The 25,243-nt window shown below is 41.2% G+C and overlaps 1 protein-coding gene across 2 annotated transcripts in view; it reads right to left on the bottom strand.

Moving 5' to 3' along the window:
* The window catches only part of sema3fa (sema domain, immunoglobulin domain (Ig), short basic domain, secreted, (semaphorin) 3Fa), a 46,055-nt gene extending 22,380 nt beyond the window's left edge, over nt 1-23,675 (bottom strand). For both annotated transcript variants that reach the window (XM_063911635.1, XM_063911633.1), the window contains exons 1-2: nt 23,360-23,675; nt 21,753-21,906 (exon numbers count right to left, since the gene is read on the bottom strand). In XM_063911635.1, coding sequence (XP_063767705.1) covers nt 21,753-21,864 — 112 coding nt within the window. In that variant the 5' untranslated portion in view covers nt 21,865-21,906; nt 23,360-23,675. The remainder of the gene's footprint in view (nt 1-21,752; nt 21,907-23,359) is intronic.
* Nucleotides 23,676-25,243: the final 1,568 nt, after the last annotated feature.

Below are 25,243 nucleotides of genomic sequence, written 5' to 3'. Positions count from 1 at the left end.
GTCAAATCGCATTATCAGTTAGCAATAACTGACTTTAAGTGTCTGACAACCTTTTATCTCCCTCCCTCTCCTCTAACCATTTGGAAAAACAGGATCAATATCTATCACTTTTGGACCAGACCTAATTTCATTTTGTCAAACTGACCTGAATGATCCATATTTCATGAAAATAAGAAACAGCAGCAAGTGAGGTAAAACTCTACTGGTAGTCTAAAGAGGAGGGACTGGCCAAAATGCAGAAAACAGTGTACAATGGGGTATGTCTGCACAATTGATAACAGATCACATTGCATGGGACGTTATGGGGGGAATCATGAGATAAACAAAAAAGCTTGTCATCTTAAAGAATATCCTATCATCTGAAACACAAGGGACTCATTCTAAAACGCATTTAAAGCCAACATAAAGACTACATGTCCTGTCAGCAAATGAACAATGACTCAATTGTAATCATAGTATACATTAACTCTATTCATCTTGCCGTCTAAAAGGTGAAAATGAAGTGGCAATCTTGCACTCCTGAAATGCCAAATCTTTGAGAGACGAGACATGCTAAAACACATTTCCCATGGAATAATGGCTGTGGTGAGATAAGGAGGAGTGAGGCATGATAACAGTCCACCTCAAAGCACTCATACGCTCTATTGTCAGCACAAATTCACATTCTCAGAAGCATTCCTGTGTGTTGAAGCTCAACCTAAATTAGGCATGCCTCTAAAGCCAAGGAAAGTGTTGCAGAAAAAAACAGCTAAACGGTTGAATTTATAACCAGCTGGTAAATTCAGAGATGATAGGGTGCAAGTGTCTGTCTCTAAAGACCACAGGATCTGGTGGTTATCATAGAGTTTCCCAGCAAGGTCTTTGTAATCACTACCAGACACAAAGGCAGACAGATCTAAGTTGTCTTTTTTTAATTTGTGTGTGTGTGTGGAATTATCTTTGGTTGATTGAAGACATTTGTTTGTATCTAAAAAAAAACACCAATCTGTTCCTACCACTGCCCAAGAATACGAATGACATCTGCTGGTAAATTGAGCCTGCAGTCTGTCCACCTGTTGATGTGATCCCTCTGCAATGTGGTCACTCTCTGCTTTGTTGTACAGCCAAGGTATGCAAGCCTTTTGGCTAAGAGTTGTAATTTGGCGTGGTTTTTCTGGGTCAGCCTCAAAGGGCGACCTCTGTCTTAAATTGGTAAGGAGATGTCGAAAGATGCAGCGCTCTGACACTCCTGCCACTTCTTTTCATGTCATTATCAGCCCTGCAGATCTCCCATTCTCTCTCCCAGTGTGTGTGTGTGTGTGTGTGTGTGTGTGTGTGTGTGTGTGTGTGTGTGTGTGTGTGTGTGTGTGCGTGCGTGTAAGATAAGGGGGGTCTGAGGAAGCAGGCAGCAGAACAACACACATACCTGCCCAGGCATTCCTGGTATGTTCTCTGAATTCCCCAAACTACTCATGTTCCCATTCTCATAAAGTAGAGGTGTGGTCCCCACCTTGCTGAAGATTTTCTGCAGCCAACCGTGCACAGATATGTCCCTATGTGCATTTTCTTCATCAAGTGAGGGACACACAAAGCTTATACTTCAGCATTGGACATTTGTCACAACACTTCCAATTACCTCAACAGGCAACTTCCTGTTTGTGTCAGTAATGACAAAATTGTATCATTGCATTATAAGATCAAAACCCCTTTCATGTCTCTACATTAAAGGGTAACGTTATTTTTCAAACTAGACCCTATTACCCATGATTTTGTGTCCAAGTGCTTAATGGGGACAACATTTTTCAAATTAAGTCTAATATTGAATGAGAACTCTGAAAATGACAGTCGTGCTGCAATGTAATTGCTAAGATAAATTGCGCATTGTCAAAAATAAATCCCATTGCATTGTTAAAATCAGCTAAATATTCATTAAAAACCTTAAAATAACTTTTGAATAACACTAAAGCTGGAAATCCTCTCACCAACTTTCACTCAGGTTTGCGCAGTTATTTTTCAAAGCTCACTTAATATGATGTTTCTGTATATTTAAACATCATATTAAGTGAGCTTTGAAAAAGCTCCATATTCACAAACTCATCTTACCCCTTGATCTTTTCACCTCGCCCTTGGAAAAAGTAAACATTTCATAAAATGTCTGTACTACTTAAACAGTTATACAAATCTTTCTCTTACTTTCTCGTTTTGGTATGAGGACTTGGTTTATCTATGTATTGTAAACCCATACAATCAAGGCTTAAAAGAACGCTTTTCTACAGTGCATCTCCCAAGTGCATACTTAGTGTCTGACACTTATGTATCTTTTGAGGTGTAAGCGTACAGGACGCAGAGGTCATTGCTGATACCAGAGGGGCTGAACAGCAGTGGGAAGCCTTATCAGCCCAGCCTGTCACAGCTTTATGTTTGCCTCTGTTCAACACCTCATAATCAGCCTCTCACCACCCACTGGGGCCTGGACTATTGACTCAAAACACATGTCACTGGAGCTGATTGCTGCTTACCTGTGCCTGTCAAGGACAAATAATTGGCACCAGATCATGTCTTATCTCTGAGCTTCCGGATGCTGTCACTCAGATGCTCTTCACGCTCTTCTGCCACCGACACACTGTGTGTGTTAGTGTGTGCACATAGGACTATAAGGAGAGCTCTCTGATCCTCAGATCAAATCAGGCACACCTGTCTCCCACTGCACAAATCAAGAGCAGAGAAAGATTGATTTAAGTAGCGAGTTTGCTTCCTGAGTGGCAACGAGAGCTTATAACAAATCTACTTTGGCAGTTTCGGATGACAGGAAAGGTTAATTAAAGCACAAGGGAGCAGAGAAGGAACTCTGGTTCAACCGACAGGAAAGGTCATGTAGTTTCTTTATCCCACTCTGTCTGGTCTGCAAACCCAGCCATTATAAGTTCATGTTATACTGTATATGTAGTCAGTAGAAGAGGATACTAGGGGATATCGTACAGATATGGGAAGATCAAGGCACGTAATTCCAAGTCTTTCAGCTATTACACAAAAGGACGGACTATAGTAAATTATTATTCTTTATTTTTCAGAAAACCCATCAAGAAACTTCTGTTGAGAAACACTAAAAGAAGAATTATTAAAAGACAAAGCCAAAAGGCAGTGTGACTATTGAAAGCATTTATATGAATACTAACAATGCTTTTCTCTTAACACTTGCTGCTACAGACAGCTGCCCTCAGTAGCTCTGCAGGGCCGCAGGTGAAAGGTTAAAGGACACAAGGGGGTCTAGGGCGAAAGCTCACCCCTGGCCTCCTTACACACCCAGGATTATCTCTGTGGGTTCAGGCAGGGGGCTTGCTCCAAGCTGGGTCAGGAGAGAGCAGGGTGGTCATGATACTAAGGAAAATAAATTGGGATGAGGAGAGAAGAGCATAGGAGGAGAAAAAAAAAACCCTTCCTTAAAAACCTCTGAAAATGGGGAAGAACCCTGTATTATTGGCAGCTGTGTCAAGTGTAGTTTTATTATAAAGATACATTAAGTGCCCTAAATGGACAATACTTAAGCACACCTTCACATTTCCTCAAGGAAAATAAACATTTGATGTACCAAGAAAAATTACAAATTCCTATTGCTACTATAAAGTCACATTTTATATAATCAGTCTACAAGTCTGCCTGACTCTCTTCCTTAACAACACTAATCTCTCGATTATGGAGATCATCATGAAAAACACTGGTTGGCTTCTTACTTTGTTTATAAAATGCTCTATCCCAAGGCGCTGTCTGGGCCCATGGCGGGCCGATGTTTGTAAAAGTGTTTGTGTGAATGTGGGGTGGTTCAGATGCTGCAAGCTGCTGTAATGATGATATAGCTGTGTTTGTTGTTGTAGCTGTGCTGCTGCTTGCAGCGAGCTGGTCAGGACGGCGGCGGCGGTGGTCAGCGGGGACAACACAGGTTAGAAGGATTATGTAAATGGCTGAATAATGGGACAGCGCTGGTGTGAATGAGTGAAAAACCCTCCACTCCCGGGCTGACCTCTGGCCTGGCACTCAGAACAAATACTCTCCCTCTGTCAGCTGCACCAACACACACCCAGATGCACAACGCCTTCTCAGGGGAGTCTGTTCATTCTTATTTATGGATTTCTCCTAATCCTTAGTCCAACTGGGAGTGTTTAAATTTGCATACTTCAGCATCTGCTGCCCAGTTTGCTGGTTTGACTTCGGCTCGTAGAACTATTATGCAATCCCACCTCTCTGTATACCTCCTTTCAACACTTTTATCTTCCAGTAAAAGCAATCTCTGGTCCATTGTTCCAGAGTCAAGATGTTGACATGTCTAGTTGTCCGACTGATTCTGACCAGAACTGAAGAAAATATTTTAAAGCATGGCCTCTTGCTTCCTTGTGTATCAAGGTCATTGCCAGAGTGTTGCTAGCTGGGGGCAATAAGAGGGGGTAATTAGGAGGTACATTTAGAGAGACCATTAGTAGCAAGTGTTGACTCAGGGTCCACCAGGGAACAAAGCCACCTCCTTCCTCTTCGGGTATTCCACTCTCCAGTCCAGCAATGAGAATCCACTATATAACTTGAGGTCATTTTTCACCCCACACGGCAAATGGCATGGTAGAGGAGTGAGAAAGGAGGGAGGAGTCCCGAGGGGAGAGCAGCCTGACAGCAAGCTTAAGAACTTTCATTTATCAAAGCAGACAGGAGAGAGCAATGGAAACTCTGAGTCGAACTCTGAGAAAGCGTCTCTGTGCAGCCAACACAGAGAGACTGAGATCCCCTCTGCTGCTGCTGAAGGGGCAGAAAACACAAAAGGCAGAAAGCTGAAATCTGAATCATGAGTTGGATGGAGGACAAAAGACCCTGATTGTGTGCCCAAATACGCAAAAACACTGATTTAGATCTCCAGCTGAGGTAAAGGGCAGGAGTGGAAAAGGAGGAGAGGGACATTCTAAAAATCTATGTTTACCCTAGTGAAGAGGAGGATGGAAGAAGCTAGATTTGGCGGTCAAAGGGCCAACGTATATACATACTGTAATGCCTAATGCACATGTGAAACAGATGGCACATACCTACAGTTAAGAAACCACATTTTAGGTTCAAAACAGCAAATGAGCACCCTTTTCTAAGATAAACAAGGTGCTGGCTTTTAAATATATTTATGTAAATGGAATAGATGTAAAAAAGCTTGTGCTTGGAGGCAGGAAGAAACAGTTCAGATCAGACCTGTTAGTCAAACAATAATGGATAAGAGTGTTGTGGACTCCAAAGACCTTTGGGAAGGAACTGTGACCCGATGGTACTGGTTCAGATGCTCTGGAATTGGTTGGGGTGTTAGTTGTGTTGTGTGAATGTAAATGCTTGTGTACAATTTATGGCACACTATGGACAGAAATGTCATCCCAGGAAATTCCTAAGGACTAGCCATTGGACTTCAAGTAAAGGAGAATGCTGTGAGATGTTTTTTTAAAGCCACAGTGTCCACAGAGGGAGGTAGTTGAGGTGGATGGATGGGTCAACAAATCGTTGGGCTTTGACACAAGAGAATGCCGTTTGTGTTTTGTTTCTTATAGGCAATCAATGTCTTTTAACAGTGACTTAGACGTTTCTCAAACAAGCTGATCAGGATAATATCTGTGGCCCCAGCAAAGATAGGGTTGGGGGAAACTGAAGGTCAGTAAAGAAACCACTGTTGTGCTTTTATGTGTAAGGCTTCAATCATTTGTTTAATTTTTTCTTCCTTTTTTCAATAAAGCATTAAATTGGATTATATTCAATTCAGACAAAGTGATTGCCAATGTCAGATAACCAAAATGCTGCGTCCTGTGTTTTCCAAAATAAAAAGTGAGGAGTGAGGAGGAACCAAATATCACAACAATAATTTATCACTTTCCTGTCCTGCATCTACTTAATGTTGTTTGAACATTTCAGCCAGCCTTGCAAACCATCCAAAACGTTGTACGGATTCTTAAAAGATGTCATGCAGGCAGCTCTTCCAAAATGTCAAGCATCCACATCTATCTCAAATCTCACGGTGTATGCCTGGTAAATGTTATTTTGATTTATCACCTAGCTTCCTCTGACACCTTTACCTTACCTCAGCTTGTCTGATCCTGCCAGTATCCACTGAAAGCTGTCTGCATACCAACGCATTGAGATAACACACGGTCCTTTCTTTAACACCCAGACTGCCGCAGGTGAAAGAAGCAGGGTGATGGGGGAAAAGTATGCATGACATGCTCAGTGATGATGTATTTTCTTATGAATGCGTCACCCAGTAAAAGGATGCAACTCCAGCATAAAGAAAGGGTTAATGAGAGTGGTTCTAATGAGATTTAAATCAGATATGCTTCCATTGAAATGTTGAGCAAGCTTTCATTTTTCCAAAGTTGACAAAATAAAAAGTTTGTGGTTATGTGGTTCCATTAGCTAATGTGCAAAATTACTTGAGAGGATATTTCATGATGACATATTCAAACAAGGAGCAAAAACTCAACATGGCATTTCATTCCTGCTTCCCAGCTAATGGCATTTATGTTATTTTAATGAATGACTCCTCTGTCAACACACCATGTGGCGCTTTGTCAGCTACCCTGGAGACAACGACAAGATGACAAGCAACCAAAAGCCACTGGCTCAAGCTGAACTGGGAAGTTTCTAGTGTGTATCTTCAACAAACAGGCCACCTGGAGAGATGAACTTGAAATACATTTTTGGAGATTTTTGCAAACATGTCAGATGGAAATCCATTAAATAAACTCAGCTTGAGCATTTGGAATATTTTTGAACGGGACATTTGCTCTCCTTTGTTTAATGCACAGCATTCATCAGGACACGTCTTGTATTCATATATTGGATGTGAAACGAGATGGCCAATTAGAGGTTTGTGATGTGAATTTAAATGTGCTCTTAGCTCCAAATGGCCAGCCAGGGCAGCTAGTTGAGCTCCGGGGTCACTAGCATCTGTGGCGTTATCATACTGCAAGCAACTAATAGTGCCCATCTGCTTCTGCACGTTCAACATAATACTGCATTCCCTGTGGCTGCATACATCCACTTGACCCAACGTGGCTGCTCGACAAAGGCAGGGTCACCCCCAACCAGGTATGTGTCAGCGCAGATCCCGGGTCGAGGCTCGTGCACTAATGCCATATGACAGGCGCGGGACAACCAGATAATGCTCAACAATCAGGCGGCTGGTAGTTGAGCAGCGTGGCATAGTCCTAAAATGGGGAGTTGAAGTCTGGGCCTGCAGTGAGGACCTGCTTCTCTGTCTGACAGGCTTTGTGCTCAGTTGATAGCGAGTGGGAGTTTTGCCACAAAGACTGTGACAGGCATGCATAACCATAAGACCAGCTGTTGGTTGGTTGGTCCAACACTAAAAACTAAAACACATCATTAACTTATAGATGGTTCAAGTGAAATCCAGAATAGACATCCATGGTCTCAAGAGGATGAATCTCCTGACGTCTCCTCATACCGCCATCAGCAGGTAAAGCTTTTCACTTATTGTACATTGCGATATATCTCAGCATCTATTGGATTACCACAGCATTTTGTAGACATTCAAGGTTCCCAGATTATTAACATTCGGATTGAGAACCAAGAAATGTAATTCAGACACTCATGTTCCTTTCAGAATGAATTGTAATAACTTTGGTTATCCCTTACCTTTCCTTCAAGCGCCATCATCAGGTCAACATGTACTGTACTTAGGACCAAAACTGATCATCCTAATGACATTCACACCTGTCTATTAGCCACTGTTTAGTGCTTACATGTAAACATTAGAATGATAATATATTCAGTTGTACATTATGGTCAAATATTATAATTGCTATACATTATTATAAACTGTCATTCTGAGCATGTAAAGATACTAATGTTAGCTTCACAACGCCACTAGCATGGCTCTTGGTCTTGTTTCTCAAACAGAACATTATTTCTGGCCAAACTCATTTCTGTACTCAATTATTATAACAAAAATTATAATGGGTTCGGTAGCTGCCACTTCAAGTATTGGTTAACTGAGACGTACAAGAATGTAAAAGCTCAGGACTATTAAAAACACATTCTCTAAAGAGAAGTTCTTTGCAAATAATCAAACATAACATTCCTCTAGTAATCCACCTACGAGTGGCCCGGGAGAATCAACAGACAAATATGGCATTGACCTCATAAGATAATTCTGAAGGTAATTACACTCTGAGCACAAACTCTGCCTTCCCAGTCTCTTAAGCTCTGCAACCACAAGCTTGTCATAGAAAAATAAATTAACTAGCAACATGGTCTGACCATTCTTGAGAATATTCTCAAAACAGAAAAAACACAATATTACCTGACATGTTATCACGTGTAACTCCTGAGCTGGTATTACTTGGAAGTAGCTCAGGAACAATATTATGATTTCTTTTTATGACCTGGGTGAAAGCAGCTTGAGCCCCACAAATGTGAGATATTATTTGCTAGTGTTTCACTTCTTGTGTTTTGGCCCAACACTCGCTCTGCTTATTCTAAGTATCCTCTATCACCAAATACTTCACAGAACAATACTTTCATCTGGTTGTCTATTCTTTGCTGATTTTTCGATGGCACGAAGAGTACTGTGCAAACAGATATTTGGAGCAGACTGCAGAAAAACATCCCGGACACTCTTTTCATCAAAACTATCTTTTGTATTTGTATCCCTTCAACAGCAACTGTTTTAAATCTGGAACATTTACAAGCATGGCATTTAATACAGTCAACACAGTCACACAAAAGACCAATGCACACACACACAGAGATTGAATCCACTCATTCAATGAATCACAGCAGGAAAGATGGCGAGAGCTGTGGGAAGAAAAGAAAGTAGGGAGACCAACTGGTGAGAATAAGCTGACTGGATGCTGTGAGTGACAGAGCATCCATGTTAACTTGTCCATTTGCTATCTGTCTGTCTGTCTGTTTGGCATAAAAGGGAGCAGAAAAGTGGAGAAAACAAAGTGGGGTATGATGACTGTCAGTCAAGGGTATTCATCTTTTTTAAGTGGTAGAGTGGCTGTATGATGTGAGATGATGGCAGTGGGGATAGAGGGAGTTGGATCTGAAGTGGGGAAAGAAAGGAATGCAAACATTGGGAGTGCTAGATAACATTATTATGGAAACAGTGAGGTTTAAAAACATATTCAACATACTGTAATGACAGTAGTACAAGATTATATGAAGGCAAATTGTTGCAGTGATGCAAACTTGCCAAAGATTTTATACATTTTGTTTCCAACTGCAATTCATCATCATTTGCCACCTGTCTTGTTTGTAGGTCAAAGGGTCTCAGTGTTAATTTGTCAAGGTGATAGCTGAGCTTCTCAGAGGTGTGAAGGAAGCAGTAAGTGGCACAGTTGATGAAAACAGCAACAGGTGGAGCATTGAAGTGTATTCTCACAAGGTAGCAGTCAACTTCGGCATTGGAGTTATGTTTGTTCAAGTATCCTCGTAAAAGGGAGCACTGACTCAACAATGTGACCAGAGGAATGTTGCATGCAATGGTCTTTCCAACCAGGAACGGCTACATAATTACAGGCTAAAACAACCATTTACATTCCAATAGGTTAAATGTGTGCTTTGAAAGCAAAAAAATGCCATTCAAGATGATACACGTTGGCAGCCATTATAACTTAAATGGATAATGTGAATTGTCTGCTAAAGGCAGGCCGCACTCTCACAACCCGGCCTGCAATTAAAGCAAAGCTATTCAAGGTCAGGCTGACTGACAGGCTGACAGACCTATAGATTACTGTCTGTCTGTGTAATTCATAGCCTTTTTACTCCCATTGGTGACTAATGCTCTCACCCCTCCCATTTAAAAAAAAACATTGCCTGTTGATTTGGCTGCTTTCATGTTTGATGGACAGATGGGACATCCTTCCCAGTGACCCTGCAACCTTCTTCTCACCCATGAACATACGGGTTGGTGTGCAGAGTACGGCTGTTTAGGGGCAGTGGGGAGAAGATGATTGAAGGTTTTTAGTGAGAAATTGTAATTATGGGGTTGGATGTTAAGGTTTTGCAGACACAAAAGACAAAGTAGCATAAAAATAATTCGAGAAGAAGCAGGAAGCAAGAGTTGGGGAAAAAACCCAAAACACGATAACACCTCTGCCATAAACAAATCACACCAAGGACTCTGGTTCTCGTAAAACCTTTGTGTCAATAATACACAGTAATAACTGCAAACCAGGCATGAAATTGGCAAATAAGTAAACAGTACCTGCTGTTCATGCACCCAAGTACCAACAGCAAATCAGAATATGGCTGTGATTTCCCTTGCATGTTGTTGTTGGCAGTTCTGCTCAGTGAGATTAAGTATGCACACAAACGGAGATAGATAAGAAATGTTGAAATTACCTTTTTAACAGTTTAACAGTGATAATGCAACACATTCAAACCATTGAGTTCACAACCATTTTAAGTAGTATCTAGCAATTCGTAGCTATTTGGCTTCAGGCTCACACTTGCACTGGAAGCAACAAGTCTGTACTGAAACATCCAAAGGGAGGATGCTCAGACAGTTTTGACAAAAGAAGGTGCTAGCTGGAAGTACCTGTTTTGATTGGAGAGTGAAGAAAGATAGCGGGATATGAAGGGGAAAACTGAGAGGAAGGAAAGAGTCTTATCAGTAAGGAGGCTACATGCGTGACAGAGGAAAATCTTAGTCACAGTCCCTCCATCCGTCCTCACACAGGGTGTTGAAGGAGGCCAGTGATTGCACGGACACATGGAGGCTCAAAACCCTCTTATCTTACGCCTTCATACCTTCTCATAAATCGGTGCTTAGCTATCCACTCTGCACTGATAAGGCAACCTAACAGAGAGTAATCCACACCAGGAATGAAAAGAAAGACTTTTTCTTTGACCTCCTTTGCTCTCTCACACTCCCTTCTTCTATCATCGTTATCTGTTTTTTATTAATCAGAACTGGACAGCAGACAAGTTGTTTTTCTTCTTTTTTTGGGGGATTGATGGTTTAGTTTTATTTTCTCTTGTAGCTTCTCCAGCAGTCTGCTTATGATCATCTCATGAAATACAAGAAAGTATTTGGAGTGCTGAAGATTATCTGTTGTTCATCACACAATCAGCTCCTGCACTAAAACATTTTTATTTTAAAAAGGGCGAAATGCTATTATTCAAACTGAATTTGCAAGGGGACTTCTGTGAACATTTTGTAAAGAAAATAATACATATCATTGGTTAAATAACAGTAGAAGCCATCTCAAAAGCTTCTTCTGTATCTTAATTTTGTGGATGCATGGTGAAAATCATTGTTGTGTAATTGCAAATTTACAATTTTTAACATACATAGAGATAACCTGCTTTTAATAGTCCTAAAAGAACAATTACATTTTTGGTGAGACCTCTTTCTTACCCAGACTGAAGACTGATAGAAGTTAGAAGAATCGGAGCAATATGGGACCTTAAAACATAAACCGGATGTAACAAATAGGAGCTAACGTAGCTTTCTGAACGGCTTCTAGTGATGAGAAACAATCCTGTTAAACACTACAGAAGGCAGTCTGGTTTAGTTCCTGTTGATTTTATGGTCTAATTTGCTCAAAAAAATGCTTGCAAAGGTTTATGACTAATTAATCATGCATAGATGGTTTAATAGGACAGTGTAATCTGGCCACGGTCGTGAAAAGGTACATTTCACGCTTTGCACCAATTCTTTATGCAAGTGACATTGGTAAAATCAAAAGCCACAGACTAATGAATTCTAAGCTTTTCATACTTTGTAAATGCGATTACAGTTGTACAAAGCATCATTTAAGTTGGAGATCTTCCCAATGTCAAAAGACACTTTTTGTTCCCTCTGTGTGAGTGGACCACATTAAAACTCGATCTGTCAGCCGTGGATGAAAAAGTTTGTGTCTCTTGTGTTTGTGCCAGGAGGTGCCGCTTCCTATAAGCCCTCTGAGGGGCTGTCTGTGCTCTTCCATCATTGTAGTGCGATGGAGCGCATGGTCCAGAGGAGCACATCAATTCATCTAACATGAAATCCTGCAGAACATGAAAGCCCAGGATCACAGCCAAGCTTTGAGTGATGACTGCTTCAGCATTTGTGCCAAGAGGAGAAAAAGTGAGAGACGAGAATGATGAGGGACAGAAAGAGAGAGGGAGCAGACTGAGGAAAGGGGATAGACGGAGATGCTTTGAGCGTTAATGTCGTGCCAGTGTTGTATGCCACTCCCCCTCCGCTACCCCGGGGACATGAATGAAGTAAATGAATGATGGACCCAGCCCACACAAACGCCCCTCTTCTATTGAGACCAAGCTGTCCATTCAAGGGGATGAGTGAGGCGTTGACACCAACAACAACAATAACAACAGCAACATAGGAGGCCCTTGCTCCTATTTCTCATTCATACATATGTATGCCGTCACACAGACACACACATATGGCACAGATACCATGAAAAACACTGCCAACATACCATTAGGGACACCTAAAGGGTTCCTGAGAACAGGGCTGACTAACAAAGCGTGGAGGCAAAGGGGTGTGAACAAGGCAGACACGAAAAAAAAAATCTTGGCATCACGTCAATGCAACGGCCACAATGATCGGGGATGAGAGGCCATCTCCTCCCCTCCCAATCAGCACATTATCAGGAAGCCCATCAGAGCATGAACCCAGAGAGAAGGCCTGGAAACCTCATGTTGCACCACATTTGACCCTCCCTCCCCCTCTCGACTCTTCTCTCTTGTTCTTTCGGGACGTGATGGGTTCAGGGGGTTCTTGTCCACACAGGCGTGATGTTGCTCAGAGGTCTGACCTTCAAACTCAAGCATTACTTGCCCGAAGCCACAGCAGCTAATGGAACATGGGGAATACAAATCCAATTGAAGGGGGATCAATCTGACAAGCGAGGCTTTGCTTTTTAGCAAGCATGTACATCTCAAACTTTGAAGGTGGGCTTTGTAATGATGTTAGCATCTGACTGAGTGCTCAGTTTTCCACAATTATGAATCCTGTAGAGAGAAAGTAGGGTGAACGAAAGCAAGAAAATAAGCTAAAATATGAAATACAGCTCTGACGGCAGCAGGAGGAGGAAGAGAAATGTTCCGGCTTTTTAAATCCAATAGTGAGACACAACTACTGAAGCCTCCCACAGGATCATGGTCAGGCTCAACCACAGGCCTAATTTCTCCCATAATCACTTAGACAGCTACTTGGTCTTAATCCAACATACACTGTTCACACAGACCAGCTTGATGGAAGAGTCTGAATCTCCCACACCTGAAAGAATTCTTGAAGTTGTGGGTGCTGAGACTGAAACACAACTTTGACCTTTAAGATATAAAAGGAAACACTTCCCATAAATCTTTGCCAAACTGGCACAGAGCAAGCTACACTACATCGATCGTATAAACACTCAGCAGAAAGAAATATTTGTGCTCTGGCTTCCCATCATTTTTGTAATGTTGATGAATAGATGTGTGGTTCACAACGCACTTTGGGATTAAGTCCAATTGGTCGTGCCAAAAACACTTTTTCATAGACAATCTCTATGACAATCTGTAAGTGTGAATAAAGTCAGCATTTCATTGACTCTAACATCGAACCTTGTAGAGCGAGGTTATTGCTAGGTCATTGGCACAGAGGTGGACAGTCAGACGCAGTCATCAGCTGAGGTAAACCATCTCAACCAACACTCATACACCGCTAATGGGAAGCAGACACATAGTTTGTCCTGAGAATGTCTTTGTGCCCCCACACTCCTTCTCATTCTTAAATCCCTCCATCTATCCACGCTCTGGCTGGGATAGCAAACCTGACACTGATGCCCTGTAGTCCATTAGCACTCTCAGAGAGCCCCGTGTGAGTCTGCTCTTTTGCTCCCTTCACATTTTCCTGCACTCACCCTATCTTCCTGACAGTCCTCACTATGACTCTTGCATTCCCTATCTGACTCTCCTCGTCTTTCTGTCTCTCTTCTGCTTCCCTTCCTCCATTCCTCCCGGATGATGTCTGAGCTGGAACAAGACACGATTCTCTTGTTCAACATGGGAGACTGTGTCCATAAGGAGGAGAATACGTCTGTAGTCGCTCATGTGAAATTCAGATAAAATTACTGTGATGGGGCTGCCAAAAATCCGAACACCAACAATAGCTGCACAGATAACTCACCCAGCCACTCTCTAATCTAACGTGGGAAACACCTGCTATCACTGGTAAAACTAATAAAACTTTTGTTTTTCATACATTCTGAACTCTCCATCTACGATAGTTTCTACATGTCCATCAAGGGTGCAATCTTTTGATTACTTTTCAGATCAATAAACTATTCAGTAAGTCTATAAAGTGCAATACAAATTGGTAAATGTTGCATTGTATTGCTTTAAGAAACTATTTATCTATGATCAAGATGATCATAGATACATAGTTTCTGCCTTATGGACTCAAAGCTAAAGCCAGTGACCTTATTCACACACTAGTCAACTCTGAACTTGCAGCGCTAATCTTGCTTGTTATTTCAATTTTGTCAAATTAAAAACACCTACTATCGCTTTTTATAAAACTGAGCGACATGAATCAATAATCAATAAAACAAATCCTTTCCTTTGACAAGCACAGAACTGATAATGCTTTGTCTCCTTTAAAAAATTTTGTTTCCCTAATGCCATAGTTCTTACAGATATTACCTGCACTTATGATGCTACCTAGTGTGTGTCCCAAGTAGTTTTCCCACCACAAGTCTTTACACCACCATATGAACGAGGTCAATGGCACTGCAGTAACAGGATCCCAACACTGACAGACAAATGATAATGAATGATAGCTGTCTGAGTAAACAAGTGGAGGGGAGCCCTTGACCCGCTGTCACCTTAATTTTAGTCTGGGCCACAACAACCCCGCCCCCTCCTCGACTCCCATACCTCAGCCACATCTGGCCGGCATGGTTCGAGCCTCCACCCAGAGTAACCAATCCTTCACTAATCTCTCCAACCCTCCCTAACACTTTCACAAAACCACACTAGTCTTTTAAAAGTCTATTGTTTAAGCAAATTAATTTTCTCATTTGTCTTACAGTAACTAAGCCCTGAAGCCTCCATGCCGCTTCACTTCAAGATCTCCTGAAGCAGACGAGACAGCAGACATCAGGGGAAATAAGCACAATTCAGTGATTACATTGCACCTCTCCCCTCTGTCGAGAATCATCTCAACGCAATTCGATTTGTGAGGAGTGACAGGTAGATGCTGCTATGGCAACACAACCAAAGCAGTGTCATACAGCTCTTTACAGACGCTCTGCAAGCATGTGTACACACTCAAACATGTACACACAAACACGTACACACAAACAAGGCAGAAAGCATATGGACTTGACATGAATGTTGAAAGACTCTCCCATTACTCCCCGTTACTATGAATCCTATGAAAACACAAGCAATTACAGGCTCTCTAACTCTGTTTCTTACTGTTGTCATCAAACATCATGCAGGTGGTTAGGTTGATCACAGCCTGCATAATAATCTGCCTCTAATAATGACTGAAAATCACACCTCAATAATTATGGGCTCTGTAAAGTGCTCCGAGAAATAATAAGACATCATCTTAATGGACCAGTGAAGCTTAAGCCTATGTTTGTCTTCAGCCAGATTTCAATTCAAAAAAGCATAGGGTGAAGCCAAAAACAAAGAGACTGAAACATACACCAGGATCCACCATCTACCACACACACATTTATCACAGCATGTTTCACCCATTGCTGACTGTTACCCCCCTTTATACAACAGGCAGAAAACTGGAAGGGCTATTTATCGAGTGTGCCAAAGCTTCCCCTACGTGTAGTAAATCATGGAAATGGAAGATCTCTGACAAAAAACTAAAAACACAGAATGTTTTAAAGTAGAAGTCTGAACTTTTCCTGGATACATTTTTAGGTGACTGCGATTAGTAGGAGCAGCCGGATGGGAATTCATCTATCTATCATCAGTGCAAAAGATGAGGACGTTGGTTTGAAAATATCTGGTTCGTTGATAAAAAGTGAAAGGTATCACTCATCTTTCAATCAGTTATTTTCAGCATTTATATATGTCAAAATGTTGAAGCCTTACCTTTGCTGGGCAATCCTGACGGATGCTCATGAGTAGTGCTAAAGTATTTAGGGCCATTGTCCTGAAAAAAGAATGATGATTTCTCCTTTCAAACTGAGCCATATGATAAACCTTGGGTATCATTACACTAAACAGACGTATGCGCTTCTAGAAGAGGAACATTGATGCTGTTCAAAGTAATAATTAGAAAGTATTTTAGTTTGCACACTAACAAACATCTGTTAAGAGCTAATATTACATTACATTTCTCTCTTCAACATGCTCCTAGTTCAGCTCTCATCCGGAGCCAAACTTCCCCGCTGTATCTTTACTCAACCTTTTCACTGCGCATGTTTGTTAGTAGCTGCAACACGTCTCCCAGGGGAAGACAAGCTTATTCTGAGAGGGCTGGATAAGTAGATCTGCTCCTCCCCCATACAAATAATAAAATCTATGATTAAAATACCTATTAGCTAAAGTCGGGAATAATAAATAGGAGAGTGATTACGGTTTCATGTGGATGTTGTGCATTTGTATCACCGCAGGGGAGATTCCCAGCATTAACAAGTGCATGGGCTCTGCTTGCCAGCTTTGAAAAAATATTAAGAGAAAGAAATATTTTGCAGAAAACTGTTTTCACTTTGTGCATCCCTTTGTACATGTATTTCTCTTTTAAGAGGGGTCAGGGAATCAGGTATCTATTGAGTGAAAATGACAAAGAGAGCTACATTGGAGACACATTATTTCCTCTCCAAACTGCGATCTAACTTCTGCACTTAAGGCACATTTGCTGAGCTGGTATGAAAAACCTTTCTGCACATACATCCACCCACTCCTCCCCTATATTTCCCTTATATATTCCCCTGCTCCCTCACCTTTGTGTCTTCCTCTTAAGGAAAGTCTGGGCACTTTAGAGACCCCCCCCCTTCCCATTTTGAGCATACAGAAACAGCTGCTGTGGGCGGTGAACTGGGTGCTCTCCTCCCTCACCTCACATTGCCAACCTCTTATCAGCAAGCAAATAGAGAGGGTGTGAGTGTAGAGTAAAGGCAGAGTAGGAGCGGGAGATAAAAAGAGAAAGAAACAGACAGGAAGGACACTATATTTAGCACTGGAGCTGTCGCCTTCTGTTTTTCTCTCCTGAATAATCATAGTTTGACAGCATGTATCCTGCAGAGCAGAGGTTGCTGGGATGCACTACCCCCTCCCCTCATGCACCAGCAGCATCTCTGGAGAGAAAATGGCAAAGTATTGTAGTAATTGCTGCGGGCTTGCGTGCCAAAGTCACCAAACATTTTTCTGTGTAAAATGTTTTCAGTGCCCTGACATCCTCTAATGGAGATAATCGGGAAGGGAGGCAGCTTTGAACTGCTTTGCAAGTTACAATGTTGGATGTCTTATGCATACCAAGAGAACAAAATGCAACCATGTACGTCAAACGAGCAGCACCGTGACTAAGTGACATTTCTAAAAAGCAGTCTTCCTTCCATAAGTTCTAGGAATTGTGCACATGTAGGACAGGGACAGAAAAAGGCTGTGACAGACGTGTAACGATAATGATCATTATCTGTTAGGAAAGAAGTAAACAAGCAAAACTGGTACTGTAGTTACAGGAGCACAGAAATCAAGATAAGATAACACTGTATGGGATAGGTTCAAATGGTGCAAAAGCCAGCAAAGCAGTGTTGCTGCTTGTTTCTCAAAAATAACTCATTATTTTAGGTTTTTTGATGTTATTTATTTTGGAAAACTTGTTAATTAAACCATTAGGAGTAAAATAATGCAAAAACAATCTAGCTCTATTCCCCAACACTTTATATTATTGACCATCTCTGTACCCTACATAAATGTACTTTAGGCAAAGCAATAACATTAGACCCTTAAACTGTAGACAATTACTTTCATCATTGCGTATTACCAATAAATTAATGATACCATTAAGGCATCTGCCAAGGAGATTGGGCTTTGCAAAAATGTCTCATTAGGTTTATCTCTGATGATGCATGTAATATAATGCACTATAACGGTTAATGAGGTCTGATAATATGGCTAATTAATGACATTTTTTCAGCTTAACAGCAGAAGGGTTTCTGGGTTAATAGAACAAGCAATCTCTCTTTTGATTAGCCAGCTCTAGCCTGTTACATAGAGCCTCTTCACCATTGTTTGAAGGAGCCAGATAAAGACAACAGAAGCAGCATGTGTGCACGGTGACTTTGTATGTTTATATTTTTTGCTTCTGAGGGATTGCTACATCAAGCAGCCTGTCTGTTAGGTTTGTCTGGATTTCACTGGCCATAGTAAAGATCAATCTAGGACAGCCAGGGGTCATGTGCCAGCAGACAGGTTAGCTGTGGATAAGCTTTCAGCAGCCCATTGATTTCTGAGACTTAATTGCAGCAAGGCTTGGCTGAGGCACTTTGCTCTGTCTCTAGTGTAAAGTGAGGAGGCTGGGCAAGGTGCAAGAAGACAAACTTTGCTTTGGTATCCTTCTTACAGTCTGGAGAATTGAATGTGTAATGTGGGCATGATGACAATGAGCATGACCAAAATAGTTTCTCTTTCACGTCAAGAGAACATCAACAGTAAGACCACCTACATAGTGGAATGTCACACTGATATAACTGGGGGAAGACAAAGGGCTTTGCTCATGTGCTATATATACGCATAAATCTGCCTATAGGAATTAATCTCTGGAGGATGAGATCTATTGTTGTAGAGAACAAGCAGGAAAGTTCAAACTAAGTGGCAACTTCTAATTATTCATAGGGTAAAGAGGTGGAGGACATCTCGCCATTTCTGATCTTAACCCTGAAAACTGTCAGGAAAGATAGATGAGACGATAGTGAAGTCTTTGTTGCAGCCTGACAATTATCGACGCATTACGTGGGACAAAAAGACAGTCGGGAAGAGTGCAGGGGCTGGAGTAACCTTAAGATCATTCCTCAAAATTGCCTGGCTTTGTCTGGCTTTTTTCCCAGAGCTAACCTTGCACCCAGGTGTTCAACCGAGGTCTAAAGAGGCCAAAGAAAAACAAGGTTAAACACTTTCAAATGGGCCCGGGGATTAGTGTAACAAGCTATTACTTGTTAATATGGTGCCATTCTCCCACAGTTTGAGGGCAGTTAACCTCGGCTGTGACTGGCTTCTGTTTAAAGGGTCACAACCTCACAGAGCCCCACGCACTAAAATAGCATGTGATTATAGACATTGTTTAAAAGTAAATATAGGAGTTCTCAGCAGCTGATCTAAGTCATCCTTTAGAAAGTCTTTTATGAGAGAGAGTGCACCTTCATAACTGTGAACTTTTGTTTACATAACCTTATCCGCACCTACAACAACTACATCATTTAAAAATGTTATTTTCCTAACCTCAACCTACACTTTTGGATTTATGTATAAGAAGGTAATTTAGGCACAGAGCATAGCATGCTGTTATATTATACTATTATTAGGAAATGGACAATGTATAGTTCGAGAGATGCATTGAGCCTGGTGTTTTGTAAGTGTGTGTGTTTAGGTTTGCAATTCTTTTGAAGTCTGGGTTGATGATCTATCCCTATGAGCTTTGAATGGACATTCCTTTGGTCTTAGCCTCTGTTTGCTCCGCTTATCACAGTTAATAACTCAGCTTGCACAAACACACTCAGTGGCTTCTTTAGGAACCTCAAAAGACAGAATTATCAGCTTAGGTTGCTTATGGCTGTTTACTTGAGTTTAAGTCATCTGGTGGTTCAATGTACTTAATAGATTTTTATTTTTTAATTTGGGAAACCTGTATTAAGCTTGCATGTTAAACAAAAATTCAAATAGAATATAAAAAGGAATAACAAGTGCATGCAATTTTGTGATATTACACGTGATCTGATTTGTTTGGGCTTTTATGCATGAAAATCTGATAGCCTTTAGTCCAGAGTTCCAGGAAAACAGACAAACCGTACAGAGCTGTGTACGTAGAATTGAAGTTCTGTGTAAGTGTTCATAGCAGATGGTCACACTTTAAAGGAGAACTAATACTGTGTAGATGTTATCCTTTTTCTTTAAAAAAAAACGTGCTTGCGTCTATGCATATAACCCCTTGTTTGTTAGTTTGATCGAGGGCAAATAATTGAAAAGCAAAGACAAAGTGTTGCATCATTTGTGGCAAAGTTTTGGATTCCAGCCAAAGGCAGCAACCTCTTCTCTGCAGCTTTATAAAATGCAAATAATCAGTGCGAAGTGCTACTTTGTGTAACCTTTATAGATAAACATGTGAGGCTGGGTCAAAGACAGAAGCACACTCAACAACGCAGTAAAAGATGTATATTTTAGCTGCTAGAGTCAGCAGCCCACATTTGAAGCTTGTCTCTTTGTTTTGTTTAATAATCAAAGCGGCTCATTAAAATGTACTTTGTTATGTTATCTGAAAGCCTTTATTCCAACAAATCTGTATGCCAGCACTAGACAAATATCATTAAACCTAAAGCCAATTATTTGTTTAAGTACACTGGCACATCCAAAATGAATAAAAACACATTATAGAGCCAGAAGTAAGCTGCAAAACCAACACAATCAGGGGATGCATAGCTTAGGGTGCATTTCGATTCTCCAGCTATCTGAAGTTGCTCTGCGAGGCATAAAGTAACCTCCAAAACTAATTAAAAACTAAAAGGAAGTCAATTAAAAGACGTATCAAATAAATGAACTATTTTCTGCTAAGTAAATGTGAAACCAGTGGAGGGTGAAATCCAGCTGGATTAGAGACACAGAGAAAGATGGGATGGTGAGAGAGAAAACAAACAGGTTAGCAAAATATCTGGGAATATCTTACCAAGTTTCTCCTGGGAGGGAGGAGAAACTTGGTAAGGGTTGAAAAGACCTTCAGTTAAAAGTTCTAAACAGGTAAGCAAAAGATCATAACATGAAGTAACAATGAAGAAATAAAAGAAAATAAGTTCATTTGTCTATTTCAAGGCCCACTCGATCAGACTAGAAACCAATGACAGATTATAGATGTCATAAACGTTTTTCCACAACTCTAGTCATTTTCCATGTGGGATTTCAAAATAGTGATTTACAGAGAGACCTCCAGTTCCCATTCAGTGTTACTAACTGTTCAACTCGACACAGAGGTGAGATCTGACGTCTGATGACCTCATGACGGATGCTTATAAAAGTCTACTTGAGAGGCAGAAGCGCTATAAAACCTTGAGAGATTTACATGTACACGATGGCCTTGCCAGTGCTGGACCGACAAAGCACCGGAGACTGCACCGCTGAGACCTATTTTAACGGGACAGTTCAACACACGGGGTCTCATGTGGCACTGGCAAACATTCATAACATGCTGGATCTGATCCCTGAGTGTGTGCCCAGCCAAGTGTCAAATCTGACTTGATTTCTGAAGGGAGCTGAGGTCGCACAAAGGCCTGTTTGGGGAACTAAAGTCACCCAAGCGATTAAATAAAGAAATATTCTCTATCCTGAATGGTCAGGACAATCAGCAGCACATCTCCTCTGCCCTTTCATCACACCTCACAATGAAACTCTCTGTTAGCCAGCGAAGCAATAAGTGCCAAGTCCTGAATTTTGCTGGTGCCAATAGTTTATCCATAACAAGACCAATAAATAAAAGACAGCTGAAAGATGCCACCATTGGACAGGTGATCATGTTTGTAGAGGAATCCAGAACTAAACAAACTGGGTCACAGAAGCATTCGCAGTCTTACCTTTGAAGGACAGGAAGATCCTGGGAGCAGAGAGAGGCTCGTTGGGGCCGGGCAGCACCCCGGATGATAGGGCCAGCAGGGCCATTAGCCAGCACATTTTGTCCCACAACATGATTCCTCTGTTTTTTAATAGAGGAGAATGAGAGTCCAGGAGCTGAGGGACAGAGAGGGAAGCATTATTCAATGAGCCTCCCTCAAAAAATAATTGCAGCGACCAAATCTAACTCACTGACCTTCAGTCTTAACATTTTTGTACTCAAGTCATACACTGACAACACAGAAGATCAAGCAGAAATAAAGAAATAGCACATCTAACTAGTTGTGTAGCCTCTTTTTATCTGCCTTGCATTGGTTGTTATTTAGATATTCTTACAAGGAATTAAAATGCTTTGAATTACGATTCTATTAGAATGTATAAAAAAAACCCAACTCAAATCTTAAAAAACCCAAGGATTTGGAAAGAAACTACTGGTTCAGTATTGATTTTCCATCATTGCTGGCTTTTCTGTTGAGGCTCTCATTGTAATGTGACTCTCCTCATCGCCCACAGTTATTCTTGCATGGTCTGCCTCTGTGCTCTGAGGGCAACAGTGTGAATGGACGGATTCTCCTTCAGCTGGGAGCGCCAAAAGGAGCCACCGCTGCTGCCCTCCCCTACTTGTAATACATCGGACATAAAAAGTGTTTGCAAAAGCGACACATACCTGGGAAAGGATTATTTTTGTCCTACCATTATATAACAAGAACTACATTTCAGCAGTAGTACACGGAGCCTGGCGCGTACTGGCAGGGCTCAAATCACAAAGCGCATCAACATGCTGATATGAGGCACAAAGGGAGATGAAGTTAATAATATCCCCATAAAAGGATCTAAAGACGCTCCAAATTATCAGCGGGAGGCCGAGGTGACACACAGAAGCTTGCACAGAGAACCGACTGTGCCACGTTTGGAGACAATAAAACGATGTTAACGCTTAGTGCTTTGCTGTAATTATCCATGGATGGTATGATCTTCTCGTAAACGTGGATCTGAGTCTGAGGTCAAACTGTCAGTGAGGGTTTAAGATCAAGTTCCACATTGAGCCCAAAGGCATAACTCCAAAGCAGACCGTTAACCAAAATAAAGCGTGACTGGGCTTTGAGTTATGAGGACATGAATATGAACCACGTGTCATTTATAAGAGGATTTTAAGATTGTCAAAAGTAGCGTTGAGGACAAGTGACATACATTCAATTATGGTGGATTGCAGATTATGTTAATACAGCAACACATGCAGGAAGAACTTTCAGTGGATCCAAACTCACATTTTCCACTAAACACACGAACACAAATAGTGCTCTTTACTCTGGCAGCTTTTGAATGTGTGTTGTTCGCCAAAAACATAATGACATGCGAACTTAAGTTTGATGATTGGAATATATAGTTCCAAATATTCAGGACAAAATCATATCACAGAATTCAAAAGAAATGATTGGAGCCCTAATCATGCACATGCAGCCTGCATCATTCGTTTTGCATGAAAAGCGTCTCCCTGATTTATGAGCACATCTGTCTTCATACAAAACAATTTATCTGACATCAAAACAGCACTTGCATTATAACCTACCTTCTAGTTCCGTCCAGTGACTGTTGGGATAAAGCTGGCCAACATTTAAAACCATCCACCCCGGATCCTTTGAGCTCCTCTGTCCGCACGCAGGAGTATCAGTGTACCCGCCGCAGATCCTGCACGATTATCCACAGAGCCAAACAAAGCTGGGATTTAAATTAACTTGACGCACCCGCCTTAACTTGAAGTGATCTCTAAATCGCATCAACAGATTCTGTATTTTCCACTGAAGGAGGTGAGAAACAAAGAGTTGTTCCTAGAGAAGAGTGGTTGAGAGAACCGTCTTCCATGCGCAGCCACGCTCAAGTGTGTGGAGCAGGAAAGCGGTCTCTGCAGGTGGATCCGCCGAGGTCTCCCGGCACTGGACACACCCATGGGGGAGGGAACCTACCTTAGCATCCCAGCGCTCCGTCCCGCCCCGAAATGTAGCACAAAACAGGACTGCTCTGCATCTTCTGACTCCAGAGACTCCAGAGGTAAACTCTAACCTGATATGATGAACACATTAGGGTAAAGGGAAGCTGGAAGAGATGTGAAATATGTCATGTTCACTTCATTAGGTGGAGTCGTCCAAAATGTTCTGCTACAATCAAAACATAAATATGTATTCCCTTTAAACATCAGTGTTTTAAAATCTGATTTGAATGACTTTAAAGGGATTTTGCAACTGATATTAAGTGCCTTACTATTACCCACTGACTGACAATCTTCTGATGCATCTGCATCTCCCATTTATACAAACATGACATTTGTTTTGAATTTTCTTTTTCCTATGAAGTGTGGGTACATGGTTGATTTTATATGACTCTTGCATTACAGTATGCCAGTTGAATGTCACTGTACATGTGAATTTGATTCATAGTGAGGAAATGACATACTTACATAAATGAAACCCAAAGCCTTTTTGCAGAATATGCAGTTTATTTCCATTGCTATTAGCTTTGATCTCTGTTACCTAAAGGTAGACATATTAAGATCAAGATTAGGATAAAGATTGATTACATTAAAACAAGCATAGGCAGCGGTTTTAAATATTTCTCAAACTGTGACATTTTTAAACATCTTAATAATGACTTTATTGCATAATAAACGGTGTGCAATCCACACACTCACTGTGGTTCAAGACACATGGCAACTTGAGTTAATGTGATGATTTTTTCTGAGGGAAGACAGTATTTTGTTGTGACAAATTCACAGTTATTCAACATGTGTCCAAACTTCCTGCAACTACAGGGTCTTTAACACTGAACTCAGATGTTTTAATACTATGTCTGATGCTTTTTTAAGATGCGGAGCTATTGTTTTAAATGTCCATAGGAGCCTTGAGTATGAAAATAAGACTGAGGTTATTGTACAACTTAATTATCCTGCCTGCCAGCTACTGATTTTTATTTGCCGACTGGTGCCAACATCGAGTTGTGCTGAGAGCGTTCTGATGCCAGATCTGAGCCAAACAATTGTTCAGTATCTGCTGCTATTGGCAGTCACACAGTATGGAAAAGTGTTTGCTTTTTGAATAAGGCATGAATCACTTTTTTCTCAAGAGGAGAATAAAGAATAACTAAGCCAACCATGATTTCAGATGAGAAGGAAACATTTTCATAGGATGCAAACAACTGCTGTGTGACTGTTTGGTACAACAGAAATGTGGCTGCACGTCTCACTTAAGAAACAGTTGAAAAGTGGCCAAATGGAGATAAGGTAGATTTATTCTGACACCTCGATGACCTGACAGAGGATCACTAGCTCTCGCCTCAGATAGGCATCAGATATTCATAGGCAAATGGACCTTAAATCTTTTAATCTCACTCGATCCCTCGCCTGATCACACTGGCTTATTTTGCTTCTTATTCAGTCAATGCACAACGCAGCTGATGCCCA

The sequence above is a fragment of the Eleginops maclovinus genome, chromosome 20, assembly GCF_036324505.1.
Source record: "Eleginops maclovinus isolate JMC-PN-2008 ecotype Puerto Natales chromosome 20, JC_Emac_rtc_rv5, whole genome shotgun sequence".
Taxonomy (NCBI): domain Eukaryota; kingdom Metazoa; phylum Chordata; class Actinopteri; order Perciformes; family Eleginopidae; genus Eleginops; species Eleginops maclovinus.
Note: the sequence above shows the minus strand (reverse complement) of the source record. Positions and strands in the feature narration are given on the sequence as shown.